Genomic DNA, 26,254 nt, shown 5'->3' with positions numbered 1-26,254 from the left:
TACTCTGAATTGGAATGTTCTATTTCCCCTCCAAATAGACTTATTTTTTAGAGGTAAAGATAATTTCTTAGAATAAAATAGCCATCATTTTCATCTAAAAACAGCTTATGAAAATCTATTTGCAGCCTGGACTAAACAAGGTAGTTATTGGCATACATAATATAATTAAGTCACATCAAATCCACATATCAACCATATTTTTATTTCCTTTCTATCAATTAATGGATTAAATTGCAATGGATTAAATTGACTCATTGGGATCAATTGTGCATTTTTAATATTGTTAGATTTTATATATATGTCTGTGTGTACACACACACACACACACACACACACACACTTAAAGCAGATTATCTGAATAATAGCCCTCCAAATAATTAATGGCAATATAAATATTATCTTAACTATCTTAATTCCTGCTTCCATTGTCAGAAAAAAAATAAAATTGCCTGGTTCACAAAAATTAAGCTGCCTGGTATTGTTTTAAGGACTAAAGAAATATTTTTATGTTGAATTTACCTGGTTACCCATCCATATTTGAGAGGCCCTGGGGAAGTCAGCTCAACAGTTGTGCAGTTCAACTTTGGCTAGACTTTGTTGATGGAGCCATTTCATAATTTTATTACTGCCAGCTTGATTTTAATTTGAACTGAATCTTTCAACATATGAAGGCAAGCCGTACTTATTTAAAATGAATTACTGAGTGATTCACTGATGAAACATTCTGGGGATGCTAGAAACATTGCTGGATGATTTAATAAACCAAATAAAGGTATATCCAGAGGGTAAATTTATTGTGGCTACTTGATTTGCAACATGTGACCCCATAACTCTCTGCGCACAACTGTTGCTGTGGTTATCTTACCTCCAACACTGGACATTCTGGAGGACTCCTGATGAGAGCTGGATTTATTGCGGTTTTGATTTTTCCTTTTGTTGGCTGCTCTCACAGATCGAAGAAGTACCTCACTAGCCTTGAAGAAAGCCACCATGAATGGTTGTTTTGACTGAGGCCCATGTCTCCCCACAAGACCAGCCGACTTTACGTTGATACTGCGTCCTAGAACAGAATATACAAGCACTTGGTTTATAGAAAAGAGATAAAGTTTCCCTAACATGAATGAATTCTGAGGGTCCTTTGAGAAAGGAATACGTTTTAAAGCATTATTAGAATGTTTTCTTAGTAGGCCAAAGAGTCTTATAAACATTGAGAGTTTACTATTATAGACAAGTATCTATGCCTCGTTTTTCTTTTTTCTTTTCTTTAAGTTTATTGGAGTGACAATTGTTAGTAAAGTTACATAGATTTCAGGTGTACAATTCTGTACTACATTATCTATATCTCACATTGTGTGTTCACCACCCAGAGTCAGTTCCCTTTCTATCACCATATATTAGACCCTGTTTACCCTCTTCTAGATCCGCCCCTCCATGCTTGGTTTTTCAATGTGCATCATTCTTCTACCACAGAACACCCTGGGGCTCCCTCCATTAACTTCTCAGACCCGGAAGTCAGCAGTACTACAAATGGGAAGGTTGACTACCATCAGCCTGGAAATGTCCATATGATGTAACAATTTCAAAAATATTAGCTATGAGCTCTTTTGCTTTAAATTCCCTATAATTTTCCACTAAGTGATAAAAGCTGAACGGCTGGCTGGATGTTTCTACTTTCTCCAGTTTATTTCGAACCTTTCAAATATTAATTAGTGCTGATAGCCTCCCTCCCCGTACCCTTCACCTCTGGCCTGTACTCAGCAAAACTGACAAAGCTGTCCCCTACTTCATGCTCATTACAGGTCATTCTAGAAGCTCCTGCTGGAGATAGAGTTTTGGTTTAAGCTCCGATTTTTTTTCTCAAGAATAATTTCTCTCTAAATAATTTGATGTAAACATGAAAATTTCAGAATTCTTCCCCGCTGAGGAATATTTACTGAAAGGATTTCAGAAGATGCAAACCAAGCCTGTAGATTTTCAGAAAGGAGAAAAATGCCAGGTGAGTTTGAAGTCTGACTTTAGTCTCTAAACCAGCCTGCGTCCCAGATGTTTCTGGGCCAATGGTGTGGCTGTATCAGAGAAGAAGGGCCTATATAGGAGTAGCTTAGAAATCAGGGTGTCCTAGAGACTAGGTGTTGATAAAGTACCTCTCCCATTGGGGTAGTAATAATAATACTTCTAATTATAATGTCAGATATGTTTGGAGCACTTACTATGTATATGCTAGGCATTTTACTAATTTCCATGTGTTAGTTAATTTGAATCCACAAATACACTACAAGTTACGTATTACTATTTTCCACTTTTTACAATTCACTCTTGGTATATACTCTTCTAGTTTAAAATAATTATCACTGAAAATATTATATATAATATTAATATATAATGACATATATTAATATAACGTATATAAAGCAAACCATTGGCCGATATCTACTTCCATGAAAATCACCCAAAGAGGATGAACTAACCTTAAATTGTAAATTTCTTTGAGAAACTCAAAATTCATGCAAAATTTCCCCTCTAGATACAAAAATTACTAGTCTTTGAACAGTAATCTATGTGGTCTGAATTATGTGCGTGATTGACTCTGCCTTGCCCCATGAGAGATGTGCATGTTTTCTTAAAATATTTATTCAGCAAAGACTGTGGAGCAACCTCAATCCATTATAAGACCTGACCCACCTTAGAAGAAGCAAAGGAAAACAAGTCCCTGAAACGGCATCAATGGCATTTTAGCAAATAAACTCTTGCTCTTAACAAAATTTATTTTGGCAGCATAAACACTTTTGTGTATACTTGTATTGTGCAGAGACCTTCTACCGTCAGAAAATGAGACTGTGTCATGTGAGGCTGTGCAGCTGTTGGGACAGACACAGAGGTCCTTTAAATGTGGAGGTACTGGTTTAAAAAAAAAGTGTGCACCAATCCAGGCAGTGTCGGGGTCCTCAACAATTGTTCTACAACATATTGGGGAAACTTGTTCAGTTCCTACAAGTATTAAAATGGCCATCCGCCTCACAAATGCCACTACACTCAGTCCAAAGAAAGACTTACAAATAATCAAAGCAGTAAACCTTAAACAAATAAGCATATAGGTTTTTCTTTTAAATGCAAACTTACAGTGGCTTTATGCCAGAGTCTATATTTCTTAGAAAAACTCTATCACTGGCATAAGTGAAAGAGGCAGTTTGATTTGTGGTCAGAGCAGTTTCCATTCTACTTCCACTGTAACAAATGTATTAATTCAGCTCAGACTTCCTCCTTCTGGCAGCCCTCTTGCTGTAAAAAGAGAAATTAGAAGTTCCAGCCAAATACCATACCTTGAACTGACCCACTTCAATACATAAACACTTTTACAACATGTTTATTCAGGTGTAGCACTTGAAATTGGTTTAAGATGTTTCCAGTGACAGAGAGCTCAGCAAAAGAAGAAGAAGAAGAAAAAAAAAAAAAAAGAACTGAGAAACTTAACTGTTACAGAATAGAATAACTGGCAATCTGTTCTTCAGATTTTTTTTTATTTTTTTTCCTGTCTTGGAGTGCAACATAAAAAGTATTTGTCGAGCTTTTATTTTGATTTTTTAATGAAGTGTTAATTTAACAGGAACTAAATTTTTACTTGTATACATTGATGACTGAAGAAATCATTTTTAATATATGATCTTTCTAATACTGGAATAGGTTGCTGCAAGATGTTCACAAATGGAATATAGTAAAATCGGTTTTCCATTCATTACAACACACACAGAGCCTTTTATAGTTAAATAAGCACTTAACACAAAGTTCCAAGTTTCCTTTGGTTTGCAAGAGGGTTTCTTTTATTATTATTTTAAAGACTTTCAATATTTTAATTTTTACCTGTAGAGAAATAATACTGCTCTAAAGATTTATGTTCTGAAAACTGTAAAGATGTGTGTATGTTACAAATATGGGTTTCTTGGGCTTTACAAAGGTGGATATTGTGTGTGAAGCAAAGTACCCTTCAAACCAATGTGAACTCCCTTTAAAATAACTTTTGATATTATTAAGTTTCCTCTTGGTTTCCTTTTTACTTCAGCAATGAGGTGACTATTAAGATTCCATAAGTTAATGCTTGCTCAGTTACTCTTGGTCTTGAGCTACACTATAGAAGCATTAACTATTTGACCTACTCCTTCAGACACAATATACCTACATTGATTATGTAGACTAAACCTTGTGAATGGCTGAACAGTTGTTTTTGTTAGAAGTGCTAATGGGAACCCAGACTCTATTACATATATATTGAAAATAGTGAATCTTTCATAAAATGTATTTGAACATGTTGAATTTTATTATTAAATGCACAGTATGATTTAGACATTGGAAATATATAACTAAAGAAGCCTACCGAAAACATTTTGATTTAAAAAAAACTATATGTAAGTGTGTACCACTGTGGATTTACTTTTCAAAGCTAATTCTTATTTTTGATTTCCAGTTAAAAATATGTGGAATGATAGATAGATAATAATAAAGATTAAGCATTGGCCATACAGTGAAAATAAAAATGGGGTGGGGTAACAAAAAGTATTACATTAAAAGGGTGGTAAGGACATTAGCTTGAGCCCAAGCTTAGTCATTTTAGGATTCGGATCTGTGTAAGCATAGCTAGAACATTGGCGGGCGTAATTCACCAGGCATATATTTGAATGAGGACGGAGTGACCTAAGAACTCGTCCTAAGGAAAAGGTGAATCCCTAACTCACTTATTCAGAACAATGTCCTAGTGAGTATAAGGCAGCAGTGATTTTGAGTCTGTAACTCAGAGTCTCTTCTGGCACAGCTCCAATAAGATTGTATGACTAACTCCTAAAGAACAAAGGGAATTCAAGAAAATCTAATAGAATTTTTTACTTTAAGTCCCTGTAAAATACTGGGTGGGAAAATTATCACTACTTTGGAGCTTGGTTAACAATGGGACAAGTGGTGGGAAAAGATTCTCCCTACATCAGAAGAAAGGCCGCCAAGCAGCTCCCCATTGGTACAGGACGGCAACAACGAAATGTAGGTCCAAGATTATCTCCTGGACCAGCATCAGCATCAGTATCAGCATGAGCTTCAGAGAGGTAGCAGCTTAAAGGTGAGCAAATCAGGAATCTGATGGCACTGGGAATTTTAAAGTGCACCAACAAAGGTACCAAAGCAAGAGACAGTGTGCTGATGGGATGAAATTGCTCTTAGACAAAGAGGACACTTCCCTTGCTGCATATCCATGCCCTAATGTTGTATACTAGGAAGAAGAAAGAGATGTAATCTACTAAATGTATAGGGTGATCACCAGAGAAGGAGAAGAATTTGGCTGTTGGGAGTTGTTTAAACTTAAATACACTTGGGGGATCCCACACAAATGGGAGGGCAGAGGAGATAGGGAAGGTTCTTTGAAGGATATACCAGCATTCCAGTGATGTTACTGATGGCAACTAGACCCAAAGAAACATTGTTTGTGCCCAATTATCCCAGGTTTGTGTATCATAGAACTTTTGGATTATAAAATGAAAGGGGTAATAAGAACAAAAATGGGAGTTCAGACTTTGGTATTGGCAGAGATATTTGTCTTTAGCATTTACAAAATGAAAACCCATTAAATCTTTGCATGAAATATTTTTTTAGAACTATTCATACCTTGGCTATCTTATTTTCTCTCAAAATGATTGTACAGGTACCGAGGGAAGAGAAACAATTTGGGCAGCCAATATACAGTCATATAATTTCTCAGTTGTGTTAACCACAGAGTGAATCAAGATGGGGCTAGGATGATGTCTTCTAAAAGAGAAACAATTATTCTCTTTGCACAGCAGTCAAGAGAGAAGGAGGTGAGACTGGGGCTCATACCTACTAAATATTGTCATAATTGAAGCTGGAGATTCTAGACTTCCAGATCTCCTCTTCTGACCCTTATGACTTGGTATAAGCACTGGGGTCAGGGCCTGGTATACACATCTGACTAAGGACACAACTATTTCAAATTTAGAATCATAGACAGGTAAGCTGGCAAACCACAGATCCATTCCAAACTCACTGGTTTTGTATTTCAGACCATTCTTTTTGGAAAATGTGACTTTCAAAATGTTTATTTCTTTAAAAACAGGGTTATTAAAGGAGATTCTGACATAAAACAGCTCTTCAGACACATGTTGATGTTACAAGGATAAGTGGTTCCAAATAGGAGCATTTAGTTTCCCTCCAGAATACACAGTTTGAAAACATTCATTTGAGGATTTATCAGAGTCTAAACGTTGATATCACTTTAAGATGTTAGCATAAATTCCAGTTTTTTTTCTCTCTCCTATAAACCCACAGTAATTGACTGCTTAACCCAAAACACCTGTGATAGAACTTGTGCGCAAATTACCTTTCCTTCATTTTAAAATTACTCTTGCAGCATCCTTGATGGACTATAGAAAACAAATCAGTGCATTGCTTCTCATTCAAATATCTTCCTCATCTTTGTTTATTTTCAATGTATGATTAAGTTGGATTCTGATGCTCTTAAATTATAGCTTCTGTGACTCTAAATTATATTGCAAATTTACCCTTTTTAGAAGCAGATGATTTAAAATGTGCAGAATTCTCTACCCAGCATATAGATTAAATCATTTTATATCAGATTTTAAGGAATGTGGAGAAGATACAATTTTGTCTACTTAAATTCCATATGCACTTTAACTCCATATAACCTTAAATTAAGCATATTGCAGTAGAGCTCTGAATTTCAACTCTGTTATAATTTGAACATTTTGCATAGTTTCTAGTTTGATAGTAAAAGCACAGACCTATTGCCAGATATAAGAACATGGATTTGAAGTATCACAAACAGAATTTTACATGTGTGTTCAGAATTTTCTTATTTTTGGATGGTTTACATTACCTTATAAACTCAAAACCAAAGAAAGGCTGGTATATTAAACTAGTTCAGTGATACTGGAAGCTCACAGTTAAATGGTATTTCAAAAAAAAATATTTTCGAACTTTAGAGTACAAGATAGTAAGGTTTTTGAGTTTTTCTTTATACTATTTCTGGGGTTCTATTTAACCAACCAGGCTCCTCATGCAATGCCTTTTCTACAGATTCCCATTCTCTGCTTTAGACTGATATTTCAAACAATAAATTAAAAATTACCAATTTATGTTACATTAAATATTATATATTTACAATTCTATATTCTGTATGAAAAAGCATCAAAAACAAAGGAAAGAACAAATGTAATAATATATGTGAATAAGGATAGGATTCTGTGGCTGATGTTAAAGGAGAAAAATACATATGGGAGGTATGAAATCCACAGAGGGCAATTGGAAACCATATCCTGACGAATTGACATGAAATGTGAGTTGAGAGTTATCTGCAGATAAGAAATGTGGTTACAATTCCTGGTAATACGGCAGTAGAAGGAATCCATTTTCCTCTGTGATTGGGTGTGTGGGAGGGTTAGAGAATTTCAAAGGAGGAAGAGATTTAAAAAGGAATTGAAATTACTTCTAAAAATTTTGCAAAAGGGGCTGTAATTCCCTCTAGTTTGAGAAAGTAGTAGGATTTAGAAAAGTGGATATTTGGTCAGAAACACCGGCATGATGACTAAAGGCTTGATGGGGGAAAATCGCAAACAGTTGAGAACTGAAGCTCATGAGACTCCAGGAGGAAGGGCCTGGGGAAAGCAAGGCTGAGAATCATAAAGGAGCAAGGGCAGAAGTGTGTGCCTAGTTGTGAATCTTGTCCAGAATGCTCATATGTTTTACTGCACTGAGGGTGGGACCGAAGTGATGGAAAATGATTAGTCTCCTTCTGTGGGACACCAGTCTGAAATGAGGAGGTGTACTCTCTCAGGCATGACAAGCCCAACAACTACTTTTTATATGGACCCTATTTTCAGATAGTGGAAATATGAATCTGAAACTAAGAATTGCAGTTTACTTTTACATAGGCACTTACTTTTTAATAGTTCTTCTCTTTATATATAGCGTCTTTCCCCTGAGGCTCTACAAGCTTTACAGACATCATCTGTCACATGCCCCCAAAAGACTGGTTAGCAGTTGGTCTTACAGTCATTTATTTTAAGAAAGCAGAAACATTCTTTTCACAAAAACATGGAAAGAGTGAATTATTTTTAGTCTTTTTTCCAGTTCCTATGTGACTTTTTAAAATAAAAAAGTGTACGCGCGCACACACACACACACACACACACACATATCTTTCATTTAAATCATAGGAGATTTAAATAAACTATTATGAAGCAAAGTTTCAGCAGAAATCAACGAAAAGTTCTTTACAAACTCTATGTATTAAGATATCAATGAAGAAAAACTTTTAGTTTGTTTTGTAGCAATGAAATTAATTTCATACACTGCATTTTATCTATAGTAAGGGAAATTAGTCTTTGAAATGAACTTAATGCAGTTAATTGGGAAATTTATGAGTGTCTAAAGGAAACATTCTTTTCTACCAGCTTATATGATATGTTATTCAAAAGAATTTTTATCATACAGAAAAGCATGGTTCATTAAATGTTTGACCTTCTCTTTCAATTTGATACATGAACCTGTGAAATAATCACAAGCTACTTCTAGAATCTTTAGAATAGTTCAATACCACCAAAATGGAAGACAAATATATTATCTTGACACCTACTAAAGAAAGAATGAAAAAAGTAAAGGGTATTTTTCAAAATATGCAGTAAAGAACTGATACTAAGATACCTAATATACAGAGGATGCCAAAAAAAAAAAAAAGTATGCATATTTTAAGAAAGGAAGAAACTGTATTAAAACTGTAATACTCACGATATGAGTATACCAATAGCAAAAAGATGAATACAAGTCATGTGTAAACATTTTTTGGCACCCCCAGTGTATGCCATCATAAGTGTTTACTTTTGCCAAAATAAAAAAGAATTAAGACATTTGGGACTTAATTCTCTCTTATACACATGAAGGTTGGGATCACAAAATATTCTTCTGACTGAAGAGAAGCAGAATTTTTCTTCACCAATTTCTCATGTCTTTGTCTATGGCAAGAATGTAAACTTGTCAGCCCCACATAAGGACCAGATCTCACACTACCATAATTTAAGTTGGCACCCCAAACAAAAGCATCCCTCTGAGCTGTCTAAATACCAAATAATAGCTGGATTTCAAGAATGTTTACTTTTGGTCAACCTGGGTCATCAGCATCATCTGATCTTATAGCATACGTAGAACTTTCATATTTCAATCAGTTGCATTACTTCAGAGAGAAATCATGTGATTATTTCCCCATATAAATATAGCTGGTACCCAAAAGTAGTAACAAACATGCCTTTTAAAAGGATCAGAGAAATTGGGAATTGAGAAGGTTAGCGAATTCAATATTCCTAAGTTGAAAGAGAAGCAGCAGCTGCCATTAATTGAAGCTAGGTATCTTAGCAGTTGATTTACACACATCATCTTAATTACTGCTCATAACAAAACAATGGTTACATTTCAAAAATGAATAAAATAAGGCTCAGAGAAGGTTCAGATATTTAACTCAGCCCGTCAACCCTCAAGTAGTATGCTATTCCTTTAAGTACATAGTGTTCCCCTTTCTTAGGAACTGTTTAGGCTGATGCTTGCCTTGGGTCTCTGCTTTTCACCATAGGAAAACTGGAGGGAAACCATCCATCTCACAGGTCTGTCAGTGACAGACACAGTGTGTCTGTCAAGAACTATGGTACAGCCGCTTCATTTGTTAAGTTCAAGATTGGACTTTCCTCGGTAAGTGGGAAGATAAGCACGCAGCACTCCTTGCCAGCAAATGAAAAGGCTGGTGGTTTCCCCAGTTTCTATTCCACTCAGATGGAAACTTGCCACAATACAGAGAAATTAGTATGCATTTTAAGGAGTTGGGATATGCCATTTACCTATCAAAATATTTCCCCTCTAATTTCAAATTTTGATCACCACTTGCAGTACATGCTATTGGCATAGGTCATTGGCTGCTTTTGTTTCTGTTTTGGGTTTCCTTTATCCTCTGGGAGCTTCCCCCAGCTATGCCAAAGTTTCCACCAGCCACACAGAGCTTCCACTAGCCACACAGAACCACAGTGACTCCTCACACCTTACACTGACTAAAGGTTCTCTCTTCTTCCGATATGCACTCTGCTCATGATGCAAAACAAGCACCGCTGTATTTTTGCGATATGACTTCAAGAAATATGTACCAGCATAAATTAAATTTGTAGTGGAAAGAACAATGGGAAAGATAGAGCTAACGTTAGTTTATGTTGAGAATAAGGAGAATCTCATACTCTTCATGGCCCTATAGCGATATTACCATGAAAATATTTTCTCCTCAGATCATTAGTTAAACCAGGGTTGGAGTCTAGAATAAGGAATATAACAAACAACAAAAACTGGAATATGTTCACGACATTGGCATTTGTTGGGCAAGATTGGTGCTCCATGGTTACTGTTCTGAATTAGGGAAAATCAAAAACAGAAATACAGATGTAGCCAAACACTTTCATTGCATTTTCATTAAGGGAAACCTGAAAAATGGTAAAATACATCTTTCACCAGATAATGAAGCAAGACTAACTCCTGTTTGTCTCTGCTTACTTTAACTCATTGATTTCAAAACTCTTTTTCATGTATGTTTTTGAATTGTGATGCTAAAATTTGGATAAGCAAATTATGTTTACCATACAGGTCTCATTTAAATATGAACATACTATAAATTAAAACACAGAAAATTGCCTTTAAAACCTAGTTTTAAAACACTGTGTATATAATAGATATGGTAAAACAGCAAATTCAAGGTTTTTCAATTTATTACTGAATATATTCTATCAACATTTGTTCATAAGGGAAAATTATTTTCTCACTACAAATTATTATACAAGATTAACCTAGGCTATAAGAGGCCAATTACAGAGTTCTGACTAGAGAAAAGTATAATACAGATAATAGATATTTACAAAGGAATCAGAATCATAGTTCTTCATTTTCAACAGAACTAAGCAATCTGTAAGATGCAAACCATTTTGTTCAAAATATGTTTTCAAAGATTTTTAGAAAACTAGTCATGCTTCTCCCAATTAAACTCTGCTTATGGGTGGGGGGGAAGTCAAGGACACTAACAAATTAAAAATGTATTTCATTGACAGAGATTTTTTGCTTCTCAAAACACAATTAACGTAGTCCAAAACCTCTTTAAGATTGGAACAACACCAACTCACTATCAACTTTGATGCTAGGAGAAGAGATGGTATGATGAAAGAAAGGGCTGATTTCATACTGACTTTTTGCAAAATAATAAGCTATTAATTTGGGGGTGGGATTGCATCAGGATGAGTTTTCTGCACCTTGGTTTAAACTACAAACTTGAGCACCAGTCGGCACTTAACAAAAGTGGTAGGGGGAGGTAGATGTGAGAATCCAATGATGAAGAGTAAGGATTAAGTGAAAGGAAGGCAGAGAAGGAGAGAAAACAAAGGGAGGACAATCTATCAAAATACATTAGTGCACAACACAGGGCACAAAGAAGGGGGAAGTTCATTATCAAATTAAAAATTAAAAAATTAAATTTGGCTAAATTTAATTACAAGTTGAAATCAATCACTGGCAGAAGAGAAGTCTTTTTTTTAAATTTATGAATTTATCAAATTAACTATAATTGTGTAAGAGGCTAAAATAACTATTGAAGTGCTGTAGTTAGATTTAGAATACAAAAATATGATAAAAATGCTATTACCTTTTGAGGGCCAGATCACGATTAAATTCCATACAGAAAATATAAAAAAGGTAATTCTGAACAGATCCAACATAAAATTCAATTTTGTTCCATGACAAGCATTATTAATAGCATTGTTTTATTTGGAAATTATAAAAATACATTTATTTTTTTTCAGTTTGGAATTTATAAAAATATCATGTAATATGTGAGAGTCATAGTATATAAGAGTTGGCTCTGAAAACAAATAATTTTTAGATTCACGGTCAAGATTCTTAAACTTTCTAAGGCTACGTGTACTCATTGATAAAATTGGATAATAATAGCGAAAATAAAGTAGACATCCCACTTAAAGAGCTTAGCAAAATTCCTGGTATTTAGTAAGCTCTCAGAAAATGTTGTTTTTTGTTAGTTATTAATATAATTTTGATTGACTATCACAGTAAATACATGGTTTGAATATTATATAACATGAAGTAAGATGTATCTTGGTAGTAAAACCTGGATTAATCATGAAGAACTATAAAAATGAAATTTTAGCATGGAAGGATAAATGATGCTGGTAAAAAGTACTGCAAAAATAACAGATTTTTATATAAACAGAAAGTAAGTTTTGATAAATAGAGCAAGTTTGAAAATACATGAGTTTGAAAAACTACACTTAGTTTATGAAAATCTTACATGACTAATAGAATTAAGAGGATCTTGCATTGAACAAAGTAGAAATCTAACAGTGCTCTAATATTTATGTTTAATTACTCTAGTCATGAAAGACATATTGATAATTATGTTCATTTTTATGCAGTGGGCAATAGCAACATTCTAAAGCATACTGGAATATTTATGTTCTTTGATGTGCTTTAAGACATTCTTTGAGTTAAAAAAATCCATAGGTCACAGCTTATATGGTTTGGAAAAATTAACAAATACTGATTTTTATATCCCAAGGCAAATCTATGTCATTTATTTTAAGTAGAAATCAAGTCATTGTTACCATAAAAGTACAGGAATTCTCAAGTTTTCTGAATCATTCACATAAAATGACCAATACAGTTGTTTCTCTTCGCTATATTTTAAATCTCTCTCTTCATGGATTGATTTATTTAAAAAAAAAAAAAAGATTTTTAGAAACTAATACATTGACATAGATTCATTTATGTTTTAAATGCTTTTGAAAATTTATAGAAATATGAAACAGAAGCCACTCTAATATTCTCTGGAAACATTTAGATTAAGTTTTCTTTTGTTATGGCACTGAAAAACTTTCTGTGGCACTTAAAGTAAAAAAGAATATAACCCTACTAAATGCTCTAGGAAGAGTGCTTTATAAACCTTAATCCTGCTGGGGGGAATGTAAATTGATACAGACACTATAGAAAACAGTACAGAGATTCCTCAAAAAATTAAGAATAGAATTATCATACAACCCAGCAGTACCTCTTCTGGGTATCTATCCAAAAAATCTGAAAAAATTTATCTGTAAAGATGCATGTACTCCACTGTTCATTGCAGCTTTATTTACGTTGCCAAGACATGGAAACAACCAAAGTGTCCTTCAAGGATAGATGATTGGCTAAAGAAGATGTGGTATATATACACAATGGAATACTACTCTGCCGTAAGAAAAGATGAAATAGTGCCATTTGCGACAACATGGATGGATCTTGAGATTATTATCCTAAGCGAAATAAGTCAGACTGAAAAAGTCAAGAACCATATGATTTCACTGATATGTGGGATATAAAACTGAAAACAACAAAGGAACAAGACAAACAAATAAGGAAACAAAAACTCACAGACACAGATAATAGTTTAGTGGTTACCAGAGGGTAAGGGGGTGTGGGGTGGTAGATGAGGGTAAACGAAATCAAATATATGGTGATGAAAGGAGAACAGACTCTGGATAGTCAATACACAACATGATATATAAATGACGTATTACAGAATTGTACACTTAAAACCTATGTAACTTTACTAACAATTGTCACCCCAATAATCTTTAATTTAAAAAAAAGATATATGTACTCCTACATTCACTGCAGCATTATTCACGGTGGGAAGACATGGAACCAACCAAGGTGTCCCTTGATAGATGAATTGATAAAGAGAATATGGTACATATATACAATGGAATATTATTCAACCCTAAGAAAAGATGAACTACTACCAATTGCGACAACATGGATGGATCTTGAGATTATTATGTTAAGCAAAATAAGTCAGACAGAAAAAGTAGAGAACCATATGACTTTCCTCATATGTGGGATATAAAACTGAAAGCAACAAATGAACAAGACAAGCAAACAAACAACAACAACAAAATCATAGACACAGACAACAATTTAGTGGTTACCAGAGGGTAAGCAAGGAGGGGAGATGGTAGAAGAAGGTAAAGGGTGTTAAAATATATGGTGATGAAACAAGAACTGACTCTAGGTGGTGAACACACAATGGAATATGTATATAAATGGTATATTACAGAATTGTATATTTGAAACCTATATAAATTTTACTAACCAATGTCCCGCCAATAAATTTAATAAATTATTTAAAAAAAAAAAAAAAAAAGATATTTAACTGTGAAATTATATCTGATCCTTCACATGTTACTTGCAAATGTGTTTCTACCTGTATATTCCCCCTCTACACACACACACACACACACACACACACACACACACACGCATACTTACTCCAAAAGAAAGAAAGGTCATGGGGTGTATTGCCTCCCTTTACCAGCTTCTCCATCTCTGATTTTACATATCTTGAGTTTTGGTTTGAATGTAACTATTTAATATCAGGTTCCTTTAAGATGATGCATTTCTATTCATGGTACCCTCTCTGAATATAATATTTACATATGTATAAGCTTAAAGTATAAATATATGCTTATACATCGTAATGATCTGACAAATTATCTCATGCAATATAATAATCCCTAGATGAAAAACAAATAAATGGTGAATTTTTCCAGTAACATATAGCTTATTCCTTCACAATTCCATAATCATTAATTTCCATTTGTTAGGCACTTTTTTCTTGTGCCTTAAATTTGTCTTTTTGCACATTGATTTAATTTCTGGGCTATGAGAAAATAACCCCATTTCACTTATTTATTTTATTCATTTAAGTGTTTGAAGATAAATATTCTTCACCTGTCCTAATTTATTCTTAAATATTCATCCAAAAGTTAAGCAAGTGTGCTCTAACATTAAACAGTACATACAGAACTACTTCATTTATACTAATATTCACCTAGAAAAATTGTAGGAGTATATCTTCCTTTTTCCCTTCCAGAACATTTAGCAAGATATGTGATTCTTGCAGTTTCATGGCTGGAGACTCTGTAATTTATTTATTTGAAATCAATTGTCATCACCATAAATTCAGCAAAAGGGAGTCAGATGCTTTTTATGAACAAAAATGACTTAATTGCTTTATAAGATAAAGTTCAGATAAGGGAGTAAAATATTATCAAATCTCAAAGTCTTTAAAAGATCCCCTGATAAGTGGACATAATTCACCTTTCTGGACTTAGATAAATAATAATGAGAAACTATAGTCAAAATAGCAAGACAAAAAGAAAAATATCACCCTTGATCTCTGAATTTCTTCTACTACTTATTCGCACTATGTCAGCTAATATTCAGATTAACCAGCCACATAGATCATCTGACCCTTGACACAGATAGTCATCTGACGACACAGGGGCTTAATTTGGATAATTTTCCCCTGAGGTAAAAAAGAGTGTCTTAGGGATCCTAAGGATAACACAACAGATTTATTTAACCAGATACTTTCATTTAAAAATAGTTTCCAGGACTTATCAAATTTAAGCAGAGAGTACTTGAAGAAGTATCTTACACAAAGAAGTTCACATTAATAAAGCTAAAATAATATCAAGTTAGTAAGTTGTACATTTGTTTAATATATATAAGGACTTTAGATATCAGAATATAATTGTAATTAGTAATATATATTCTATAAATCAAAAGATTTCATGGAGTTTTTTAAAAATTTGATGTTTTTATCATAGCACATTTAGGAGATATCAAAAGATATTGCAATTTTGAATAAAATTTTTATTAGTATATTACATTACTCTGTATGTAGTAAGGAACAATAGGAATAAAAACCATGTCACAGTTGTAGAAACATGGCTAATCGCATTCCTTATTGTTAATGTACCTGTAGCAGTTATCAATTTCCAGGAATGAACAAAAAAAAACCCTTACAAGTTGAAGAGTAGAGAACATGGCAAAACCCTGGGTAACACAGTTTAAAAGAATATTTTTAAAAGTTGCACAAAAAAATATTGGTGAAAATTAAGAGATTTAAATAGTTGGAGCCTTTAGAAAAGCTCTGATATATATCTATATCTATATATAGCTATATCTATATCAATATATAGATATATATCTCTATATATCTATATATAGATATGTATATATAGATAGATAGATATATCTATATATCTATCTATCTATCTATCTATCTATCTATATATATATATATATATCTTCTAAAAATGGAATCGAAAAAACTCTTACATGATAATAAGCAGAAAAAGAGATATAAATTTACCCCTTTACAATGTCTGGGATATACAGCTGCTGACCAACATGGGCTATAATCTGAGAAAAATGAAACAATTGCAGTGGTTTGTTTCGTTGACTTTCAAGGAGGTCTTCTCTAATGTTCTTCCAATCAAGTCATAAGGTATCTTCAGTTTTGTAATTCTTTACAGGAAATGTCATTTACATACTGGGAGTTTTATGCAATTTTCTATAAATATCAGCACAACATGTATTAGGAACTGTTGGGCCCTACTCTTTAGCAAAGACTATCCATATTTCTTTAATCATGTTTCTATGAGCATTAAAATACTACTTGTAATTCTGTAATCTTTGTAAGAAGCCATATTGATGTGTAAGTCTTGCTAATGGATTTACTAGTCAAATATTAGTAATTTACATTGAGGCATCCCTGGGTTCTAAGATTTTTCTGATGGTAATATAGGGCAGCCTTTAATTAATTATCCCTGTATATAACTCTACCAAGTGACAAAAAACTTGTTTTCCTTACATTCATTGATGCAATTAGTTATTCACAAAAAAACTATGTGGTATTTTTCTAATAATAAAATGGTTGGGACTCAAGAAAAGTACCATAGTAAATAATAATAACTTGATATTCTCTGGTATCTATGAATACCCAACCAACATAAACAATCAATTGATCATGACATATATCTCTGGGCGTTCATTTCTATTGGCTTCATACCCTAGATAAAAATGTATTTTATATATATATATATATATATATATATATATATATATATATATATATATTACAGTTTCCTACCAATTAATCATTTTATAACCAAACTATTAGACATGAGCCTAATAATATAACCATCTATACACTGTGTTGCCAACTCAAAGTTTAAGAACTTGCCTCAATAATCTTACCTTTCTCTGGTGGACTACCGCTTGTGAATTTATCTAAAACCCCCTTAAAACATCTGTGAACCCTCCACAATAAAATAATTGATCCTAAGTTAAAGGAGTGCCACCTGGAGTAAGTGAAAAGTCTCTGTGAACTCTGAGTCCAAGTCAACACAAAGATCTGTATGTCTGTCCAAGTATGTTCCAGGCCCTATCATCTAATACAGCCACACACTGTCCTTGCAAGGTAATTAGTATTACACTCATTTTATTGGTGTTATGGCTACAATATGAAATATTTTGTCATATCCAAGATTTGAATCTAGCTTCCCTCATGATTTCTTCTTAGAATTTATATTTCCAGAGTGGAGCAATCTATTCTATTTAATTAAACTCCTTATTTAAATTAGGTATCAAAACTTTAAATTCTGTTATCTGTAGCAATAATTACACATTTATTTAACTTATATTTAAGCATCAGCTATTTGGAATTTAATTTCATAACTATACCTCTGAAATCTTTTTTTTTTCTTGATTTGACTACAAAATTTAGTGAAACTTTGAGATCTATGACTTTAAAGCTGAATTTTTACCTTGACATGCTTAAAAAATAGGTCACAATTTTGTTTTTTGAAGAAAAATGGATTTTAGAATCTTATTTTAAAAGGAACCTTATAATGTTTCTTGGACATTAAACAATACTTTGACAAAACAACATTTTGATGACTTGAATACAAATGAATCAGAAACATACGGATTGAATTTTCCTTGACGTATAAGTGGGTTTGAATAGAGAGGAAAAAAGTCACTGGCAAAATTCATTCTAAGTTTTGCCAAACCTAAAATGTCTGAAAACATAGGGTTTTTAAAAAGACATTCTAATGATCCCAAAAATTCTATCATTGTTTTTCCATCTCTAAAGTATTCTATAAACCTAAGTCTGAAAAAAGAATTAATTTACTTGGATGGTTCAAACCATCAAACAATAGAAAATTGTAATGTTTGGGGTGAAAACCCCAAGTCTTAAAAGCTAGATTAAAATGCTATCTGTGTAATAAGCTCTGTGCATATATGTATAAAGGATAATAATTAACATAAATTTAATTACAATTTTAGCAAAGATTTAATAAGTCAGATAATTAATAATCGTTATAATGTAGGGAACTGAAAATTTAAAAATAAATTATAAGACAGACGTACACCTACCTATTTGCTATTAAAAAAAAAAGAGTACATATTTTATCATAGAGGTTATTAATCACCATGGAAGAGTGTCTGAGAACTCTGAAACTGGTTTTGCACAATTGGATACAACCACTTGTCTGGAATCTAGGTTGTCCATTAAAAAGCAGTGATTTTGTTTGTTTGTTTACTTGCTTATATGTTTGCTTTATTTTACTGAAACAAACATGTGAAACTCAGAGAATAATCTATTCTCCTTAAAAAAAAAAAAAAATTCTTAAACTCTCCTGCCAAATCCATGGCAGTTCATTTGTCATATTTCTAAAAACAATATTTCACAAACTGAGTTATTTTCCACAGGTCCTCTGAGGAATCATAATGCTACTTTTGATTTCAGCAGTCTTTTTATTTTCAAAATATATTTAGCCCTCTGCTATTTTTTCTTTGCAGAAGCAGGATAAACAAAATTTAATAATATTCATCACTGACTTTCTCCTCATCTTATGATTGAAACTATTTTAACTACTGCACTGTGGTTTGTGGTACTATAAACCTGTATCACACCAAACTGGTTTCGTTAATAATCATCCCAAATTTACAGTTTGGAATATCCTCTTCAGAGTAACATGTTCAGTGTCAGGTGGTCTAAAAGAGCCTTTTAAATCACAAACTCATTCAATGATTATTCAAGACATATTTTTAATACCTACAACCTGCATTGTACCAAACACCAAGGGTATAATTGTGAATGAGAAACACACATCCCATGACCTCATGAAACTGATATTCATTCCAACATGTAATTATGATGGTGTTGCTGTGATTGATTAAAGCAACAAGTCTAGTTCTTTTATGAAGTGTGATCACCCTACAAGAATATACATAAATTAGATTTCATGTTCCTTCTATGATTTGTCTCCAAAAAACTTTTCTAATAGCATCTAGAATCATATTTTTCACATGTTATTCTAGCCAACAATGGACTACTGATTTTTTCCAGACTATATCATGCCATTTTCCCATTCTACGCATTTACTCACATTGTTTACTCATCCAGGAATGAATTCTCTCCTCCTGTCCTCACGACCATTCCATAAAACCATCACAACTCCCTCCCTCCTTACCTCCATTTCTTGAAATCTTACCCAGATGACCTAGCTTGAAAGCCACCTGAACCATGGTCTGCTTGTCTGTGTCCCATTTAGAGTTAACTATCTCTCTTCTGTTTTCTTATAGTGTCTTGATTGTATCATAATTCTTAGCATTTAGGGTACTTTATTCTTTCTAAAATTGACTACATTTGTCTCTCTCCCAGGTTATATTCTGTTTAACATTTTCTTTTGCATATACAGGCACTCAATAATTTTATGTCTAACAAGTAAATAAATGAAAAATAGTCAACAAATGAATTTGAAGGCAGACTTTCCTGAGTATCATCCTATTGCAAAGAACTAAACATATTCAGACTCCATTATTGCAAATAAAAGATGGTGTGTCTGCTCTGTTTAAAGCAATATCATGTTGAGAACATCAACAGTATTTAATGAATGGAGCAGTAATAAGTGGAAACATATGGTTAACCATATTTATAGAGAAATATCACCTGTATATTCATCATGAGGTTGCAGTTAATAAAATGAAGGTACTGGAAGGGTCACTTGCTTTCCTAAGTTCATATATGCTCTACCTCTGGTTAAAATCTGTTTCGCTTAAATGCAAAAAGCCAGCTTGCCTAGCATATGTAACTATTTTAATATTGTCATATTATACAATACCAGAAAGAGCAACAAAATGCTGTATATTTCAAACCTAACTCTTAAATAAAGAATTTGAAAACCTTTGAAAAGAGTGAAATATTAGTTTATTTTCGTGTCTAAAAAAGTACCATAAATAATACAACGGTAATTTAAAGTAAAATTACCCTTATAAGAGAAGAGAAATAAATCAAGGGGAACTCAAAATATAAAGTAGTTCTCTCAGAGAAAAAGACAAATTGAAAGTGGATAGTAGCTAAATTATATAGAGAGTAAAAGAAAAAGAACCAATATAAGAAAAGGAGTGAACAAACAAAAGATAAATTTCAGAATTTTCAAGTGGGGTGGTTGCGAGGGAGGGAATTAAAAGGAGACAGGCTGATCATATTTCACAGATCTCTTGAGTTGTTTAGTTAGACATTTCAAGCATATCCCCAAGGAGAAGACTGAGAGAAGCACATACCATTAATTTAATTTTTTTGTTTGTTTCAGCCGCATACCAGGCAAGAAATGACTGGCTTACCCCTACAGTGCTGATTTCCCAGTTACGTTTCTGACTGTAAATATACAGTCGTTTAACATTGTAAGAATTCTTGGAAGATTATTTAAATATGTGTTTTTCTCAGTCTACATTTATAATGCTTGCACTCTGAAAATCCTGAATTCTATTCTTAAAGTCATAATTGAAAAAATAACCTGTAATTTGAAATATTTGAATTGTTTATAAAAAGTTCAGTATTATAATTAAAATATATGGAAAAGTCTGAATTTGGGGGGAAATGTCTGAAACTTGTCTATAACACTCAGTAAAAACACTTTTTTTTTTTGTTTTTCTAGTTCAAGATCTGAGGCACATGAAACCTTCACTAGACTAACTCTGGAATAGACTTAATTTGTGGCTGTCAGCCTCATCCCATATACAAAATCATTGGAGTAACAACATTGGTTATAGTATTATTCTTAGTTTGTGAAAATGCTTATAGATAAAACAATGTCACCGTGAAGTCCTATTGCTTACAGTAATGAACCCCCTTGTAAGAGATCCAAGATAGACATAATATATGCTTAACTGTAGTTCATTAAGCAAAGCAAGGAGAAATGAGTGAGACAGATTCTAGGACCAATGTTTCTATTGCCTGATCATGTAAATAACTAAAGGCAATAAAACGTAATAAGGCGTGTTCTCTAATTATCATCTCTTTAAAAACCACCCTCCATAGGCCAGGCCCTAGCATTTGCATGGTGTGGGGCAAGAGCTCAATGTAGGTCCACTTGGTACACTTCTAAATATTTAAAAATTACTAATCAAGCTAACAAGTCATTAAATAAATTGTGTTTTATCCTCCTACCATGACAAACGAAATTTTAAATAGCCTGAACAACTATATTGAATTTAAAATTTTTGAACTCTTTCAGCGATCACATGCAGAAAAGGCTCTGAATAAATTCGCTTTGGCTTTCCTGAACTCCTGGTCCAATGTACCAAGACCCCTCTCACCACAGTTTGTGAACTCATTTCCATTTGTCTGAAATAACTACCTCCCAACTTTTTCCCTAATCATATCTTCTTGATCTTTAAGATTGTAGCTTGAATTCACTCACTTTTCTTTTCTTTTTTTTGTTTATTAAAGTTTATTGGGTGACAATGGTTAGTAAAGTTATATATAGGTTTCAAGTGTACAATTCTGTAATACATCATCTATATATCACATTGTGTATTCACCACCCAGAGTCGATTTTCCTTCCATCACCATATATTTGATCTCTTTTATCCTCACCTACCACCCTCCCCGCTCTCTTACCCTCTGGTAACCACTAAACTGTTGTCTAAGCCTATGAGTTTTTGTTTCTTTATTTGTTTGTCCTGTTACATTGTTGCTTTCAGTTTTATATCCCACATATCAGTGAAGTCATATGGTTCTTGGCTTTTTCCGTCTGACTTACTTCGCTTAGCATAATAATCTCAAGATCCATCCATGTCGTCACAAATGGCACTATTTCATTTTTTCTTATTACAGAATAGTATTCATTTACTTTTCAATACTCATAAATCCATCAAACTCTTCTCAGTGTGTGGTGACATGAATGTGATTACTACCTGATACCTCATGAAGTCTCAATGGTGAGCCTCATGAAGCCAACTCTGCATTTGTTCACCATTTTATTTCTGCCATTTAGCCAAGCACACAGCATACAGTTGCTCAATGAATAATTGAGAGCATAAAAATATCTTTTAGAGCTTCTTAGAAATGAAGATTTCCTACAGAACCTTTCCTCAGGTGATTTTTGAGCTGTTTATCTTTCACCAAACATTACAATATGTTAAGACCTAACCTGATGTTATTTTCTGCATTTTTCATCACTCTTTTCTTCCCTCACCATTCTCCCCTCCCCGCTGTATCATTAATAGCTCTCTTGTCTGTTTCCCTGGAACCTTTTAAAATACATATTTCTTTGTTATTTTTAGTCAGGTTTTAAGATATAATTTGCATATGGCAATATTTATTCTTATTTCATGTATTGTTCTATTCATGTTTACAAATTATATAGTTTTGTAACCATCGCCACAATCAAGACATAGATCCATAGCTTTCGGTATATAGTTTTCTTTTGGTATTATTATATTACAGTATTTCTGCTTGTTTGTATAGGTCTTCAATAAAAGACTAAAAGTTCCTTGAGAGTAGGAATAGTACCTACTTCTTCTCTACCTCTCCAGCCCCACCATAGAGCTTGATAATAAAGTGTGTCGAGTAAATGCATTCATAAACTGATTAACTAAAATAGTGCACTATCCTATGGAATATGTTACCTTGCACATCATAAGTAGAAAGCATATATTGTTGAAATTTCACAAAAAGCTGAAACTCTCAATGTATAAAACAACCACCACAAAAAATACATGAAATTCAGTGCTTACCATCTCCTGTTTCCGCACAGAGCTGTAAGCCCAAATTGTTCTGTGGATTAATCACCCAATGATTGCTGGTCACAGTGATGTCAAAGACAAGCCAACCCACATCTAAAGCTTGGGCCTTTCTTGTGTCTAACAAGAACAGATCTGCATCCCTGAGGAGAAAAAGAACAACAACAAAAAAGTTAAAGGTTTGAACAAAGATCATCATTTCCTACACTTAAGTGAAAACATTACAAAAGCACTCTTTAAAATAACAGGAGTTAATTAAAGAACAAGGGAAACAAGTGACTCAAGTGATGAGTAATAAGATACAGAACTTATTTAATGCTAGACTCCTAACCCAAACCTGGTGCAGATTAGTAGTATCTGAAAGTAATTTTCATTTTCCTGCTCCTCACTGCCCTTTACCAACTGACTTAGTGGGCTTGATTCGGTCCCTAATAGTCAGTGTCCCCATAACCACTATATGTAAGTAGCCCTTCCTGGGAAGCTCACTGACAAGGATTAAACTGAATACAGACAGAAGTGAAAGTAGCTTCTCCAGTTTGGATGACTATGGATTCTCAAAGGGATGGAGCACAGAGATAGTTTACCATTTGTGTTTTATTTTTATTACATGTTTTTCCATTTTATTTTATATTTTTCATTTTTAATTTCATTTTCCATTTTATTATAAATTATTTTATGGATACAAAAGGTCCAAGAGAGGGTCACAGACTGCACTATTAGATTAAGGGGTAAATCCCATCAACTGAGCCAAAAATCTACCCTGACTTGCTTTAACATTCATAATAGCTATGAATATGAACTTGTGTGTTTTAGGAAAGTCTCCACAGTATTACTGTTATTAGCATTTACTAATTTTAACTTTCGTATTATGGTAAATTTACAAATGTATGAATATTTGTTGAACTATAATGAATTATTTTATTTATTATTTTCTTATGATAGGAAGCCTCTGAGTTAAACCTTACATATTTTGGACATTTCATCTTCACAACAGCTCTTTAATATCGGAGAAACTGAGTGTCGGTTTAATGGTAAAACATCGGAACTCCTTCAAAGTAGAATAGAAATACACTATTATGTGTTTTTATGATCTTTCATACTGTGCTGAATCTGTTTAACAGCACATTATTTATATGGGGAAATCTGAACTGTGTCATAAGCTATGTTAGATAAGTTTCTACTACATTTGCCATCTATCTGCATCATAGAAGTCACTTCAAAGGTGGCTTACAAAAAACACAAAGGTGAAATTTTGAATAAAATCAAATCATGCACATGTATTATTTCTTTAGAAAAATGCTCTATAATTGAAAATTGAGCTATTTTTAACAGAAGTGAAGATACTCAATCAATATTTTAGAAATTACATCTTCATTTCTTTATTTCAATTTGATTTATGCCATTCTTCCATTAATCTAGAGAAGGTAAAATAAATGTATTATGATCAATTAAATTGTTCAGCTAACCCACTTTTAAATGATGCAACTTTCATTCTCCTTCACAATTTTAATCATAGTGTTTACCAAAGGAGGGTTGCAGACACTTTCTTAGATCCAATATGTGACTCAGTTTGAGATGCCAAAGACATAGGACAAGCATGTTACAAAGCAACGAAAAGTTTCAATTTGTTTCCACTTGAATTTGAAGAACCCATTATATTTACAGTATGATGGAATGTCAATCAAACTCTCCCTTTTCCTCCTAACTTGGAAAATCCACCAAATAAACAGGATCCAAGAAAAGGTTTATCCTTAAAATTTTGAGATAGTTAGTAAATATCTGTAAGAATATAATCTTGGAATTAACTTAATCATTTCATTAGCTTCTAAAAACAAAAGGAGTCATCCTATATCTTGGGAAATACTAAAGTGCTACCCTGCTTTCAAACATGCTCTCATTTGAAATATAGTAAAAATATTCTAATAAACCTGCAAAGCTTAAAATAATATCCCTTGGCATGATATAAGTAAAACTTTGAAAACCAAAAAACAAACGAAAAGAACAAAGAGGTAAATTTTGACAGCAGTTTCAACTAATTCACAAATATCTTTAGGCAGCTATTAAAGTGGTATTTTTTCTATTGTTCTATTTTTTCAGAAAAAAAAAAATTTCCCCTACCTATCTATGTTCAAGTCCCACAACTTTCAAGTATGTCTATGAGGGAAATGGCTCTATATGTAATAGATATATTTAGAAAAAACATCAGCCAAAGAATTCAAGGAAGGCCTGAATATATGAATTTCAGGGATGCAAATTCCCAATTCATTAGAAGGTAAATTAAGGCAAATAGTATAGTTTGAAAAATTTGTTTATTTCTGGTTCAACTCTGAAAAGTTGTGAAGGTTCAATTGCTTTCATAAGCTCCATGGTTTCTTATTCTTAAGCAAAGCTATTTTATTTTATTTTTTTTTTACTTTTTTAATTTTATTTTTGATAACATCTAGTCTTTAATTTCTCGTTTTATATAAGGCCTCCTACATTACCTACAGACAAGAGAATATGTTTTGGGAAAAGCAATTCATAAGGTCAATGGTAGTAATTCTGTAATTTTCTCTCACGTAGCAAGTTTTATAACAGCTTGTTAAAAATAAATCCCCATCTGTGCTATAGAAAGTTAGATGTAATGTCTTTTGAAGTATAAAATTACTCCACAAAAGAATAGCACTTATCTCACAAGAAATAGGAGAAAGTATTAAATATTTCCTATGAACAATATAAAATAAGGTTGTTAAAGTTGCCCTGTCTTACCATTTTTACCTGGTGTTTTAAAATAAATTTTACAGTAAGTAATAACATTTTTTAAAATATTAATACATTTAAAAGGAATGCAGTAGGAAGAAAACATATGTAGAAAAATATGTGCATTTATAGCAGAAATGAATCCATAATATAATTTCTTAAAATTTTGAAAAGTTATAATAATGAAACTAAAATTAAAGTCTGCATTCTAGTCAATGGAAAAAAAGTCTATTTACATGGATGCATGTAAGCAAATATTTCAGAATGGTATTTCATTAGTTTCCTAAGGCTGCCTTGACAAAGTACCATACACTGGGTGGTTTAAAAAGCAGAAATGTGTTGTTTCAATCCGGAGGCTAGGGGTTTAAAATCAAGGTGTCGGCAATGTTGGTTGTTTTGAGGGCTGTGAGGGTAGGACCTGTTCCAGGCCTCTCTCCTCGGCTTGTAGTTGATCATCTTCTCTGTGTGTCTTCATATCATCTTGCTTCTCTGTGTCTGT

The 26,254-nt window shown here is 32.9% G+C and overlaps 1 protein-coding gene across 1 annotated transcript in view; it reads right to left on the bottom strand.

The window, feature by feature from the left end:
• The window catches only part of BMP5 (bone morphogenetic protein 5), a 112,324-nt gene that overhangs the window by 15,155 nt on the left and 70,915 nt on the right, over positions 1-26,254 (bottom strand). The window contains exons 3-4 of the mRNA XM_019734800.3: positions 23,011-23,159; positions 866-1,060 (exon numbers count right to left, since the gene is read on the bottom strand). Of these exons, the coding sequence (XP_019590359.1) occupies positions 866-1,060; positions 23,011-23,159 (344 nt within the window). The remainder of the gene's footprint in view (positions 1-865; positions 1,061-23,010; positions 23,160-26,254) is intronic.

Source organism: Rhinolophus sinicus, chromosome 2 (genome assembly GCF_057876585.1).
Source record: "Rhinolophus sinicus isolate RSI-liver-muscle chromosome 2, RSI-T2T, whole genome shotgun sequence".
NCBI lineage: Eukaryota > Metazoa > Chordata > Mammalia > Chiroptera > Rhinolophidae > Rhinolophus > Rhinolophus sinicus.
The sequence above is the reverse complement of the archived record's forward strand: the minus strand, read 5'-3'. Positions and strand labels throughout refer to the sequence as shown.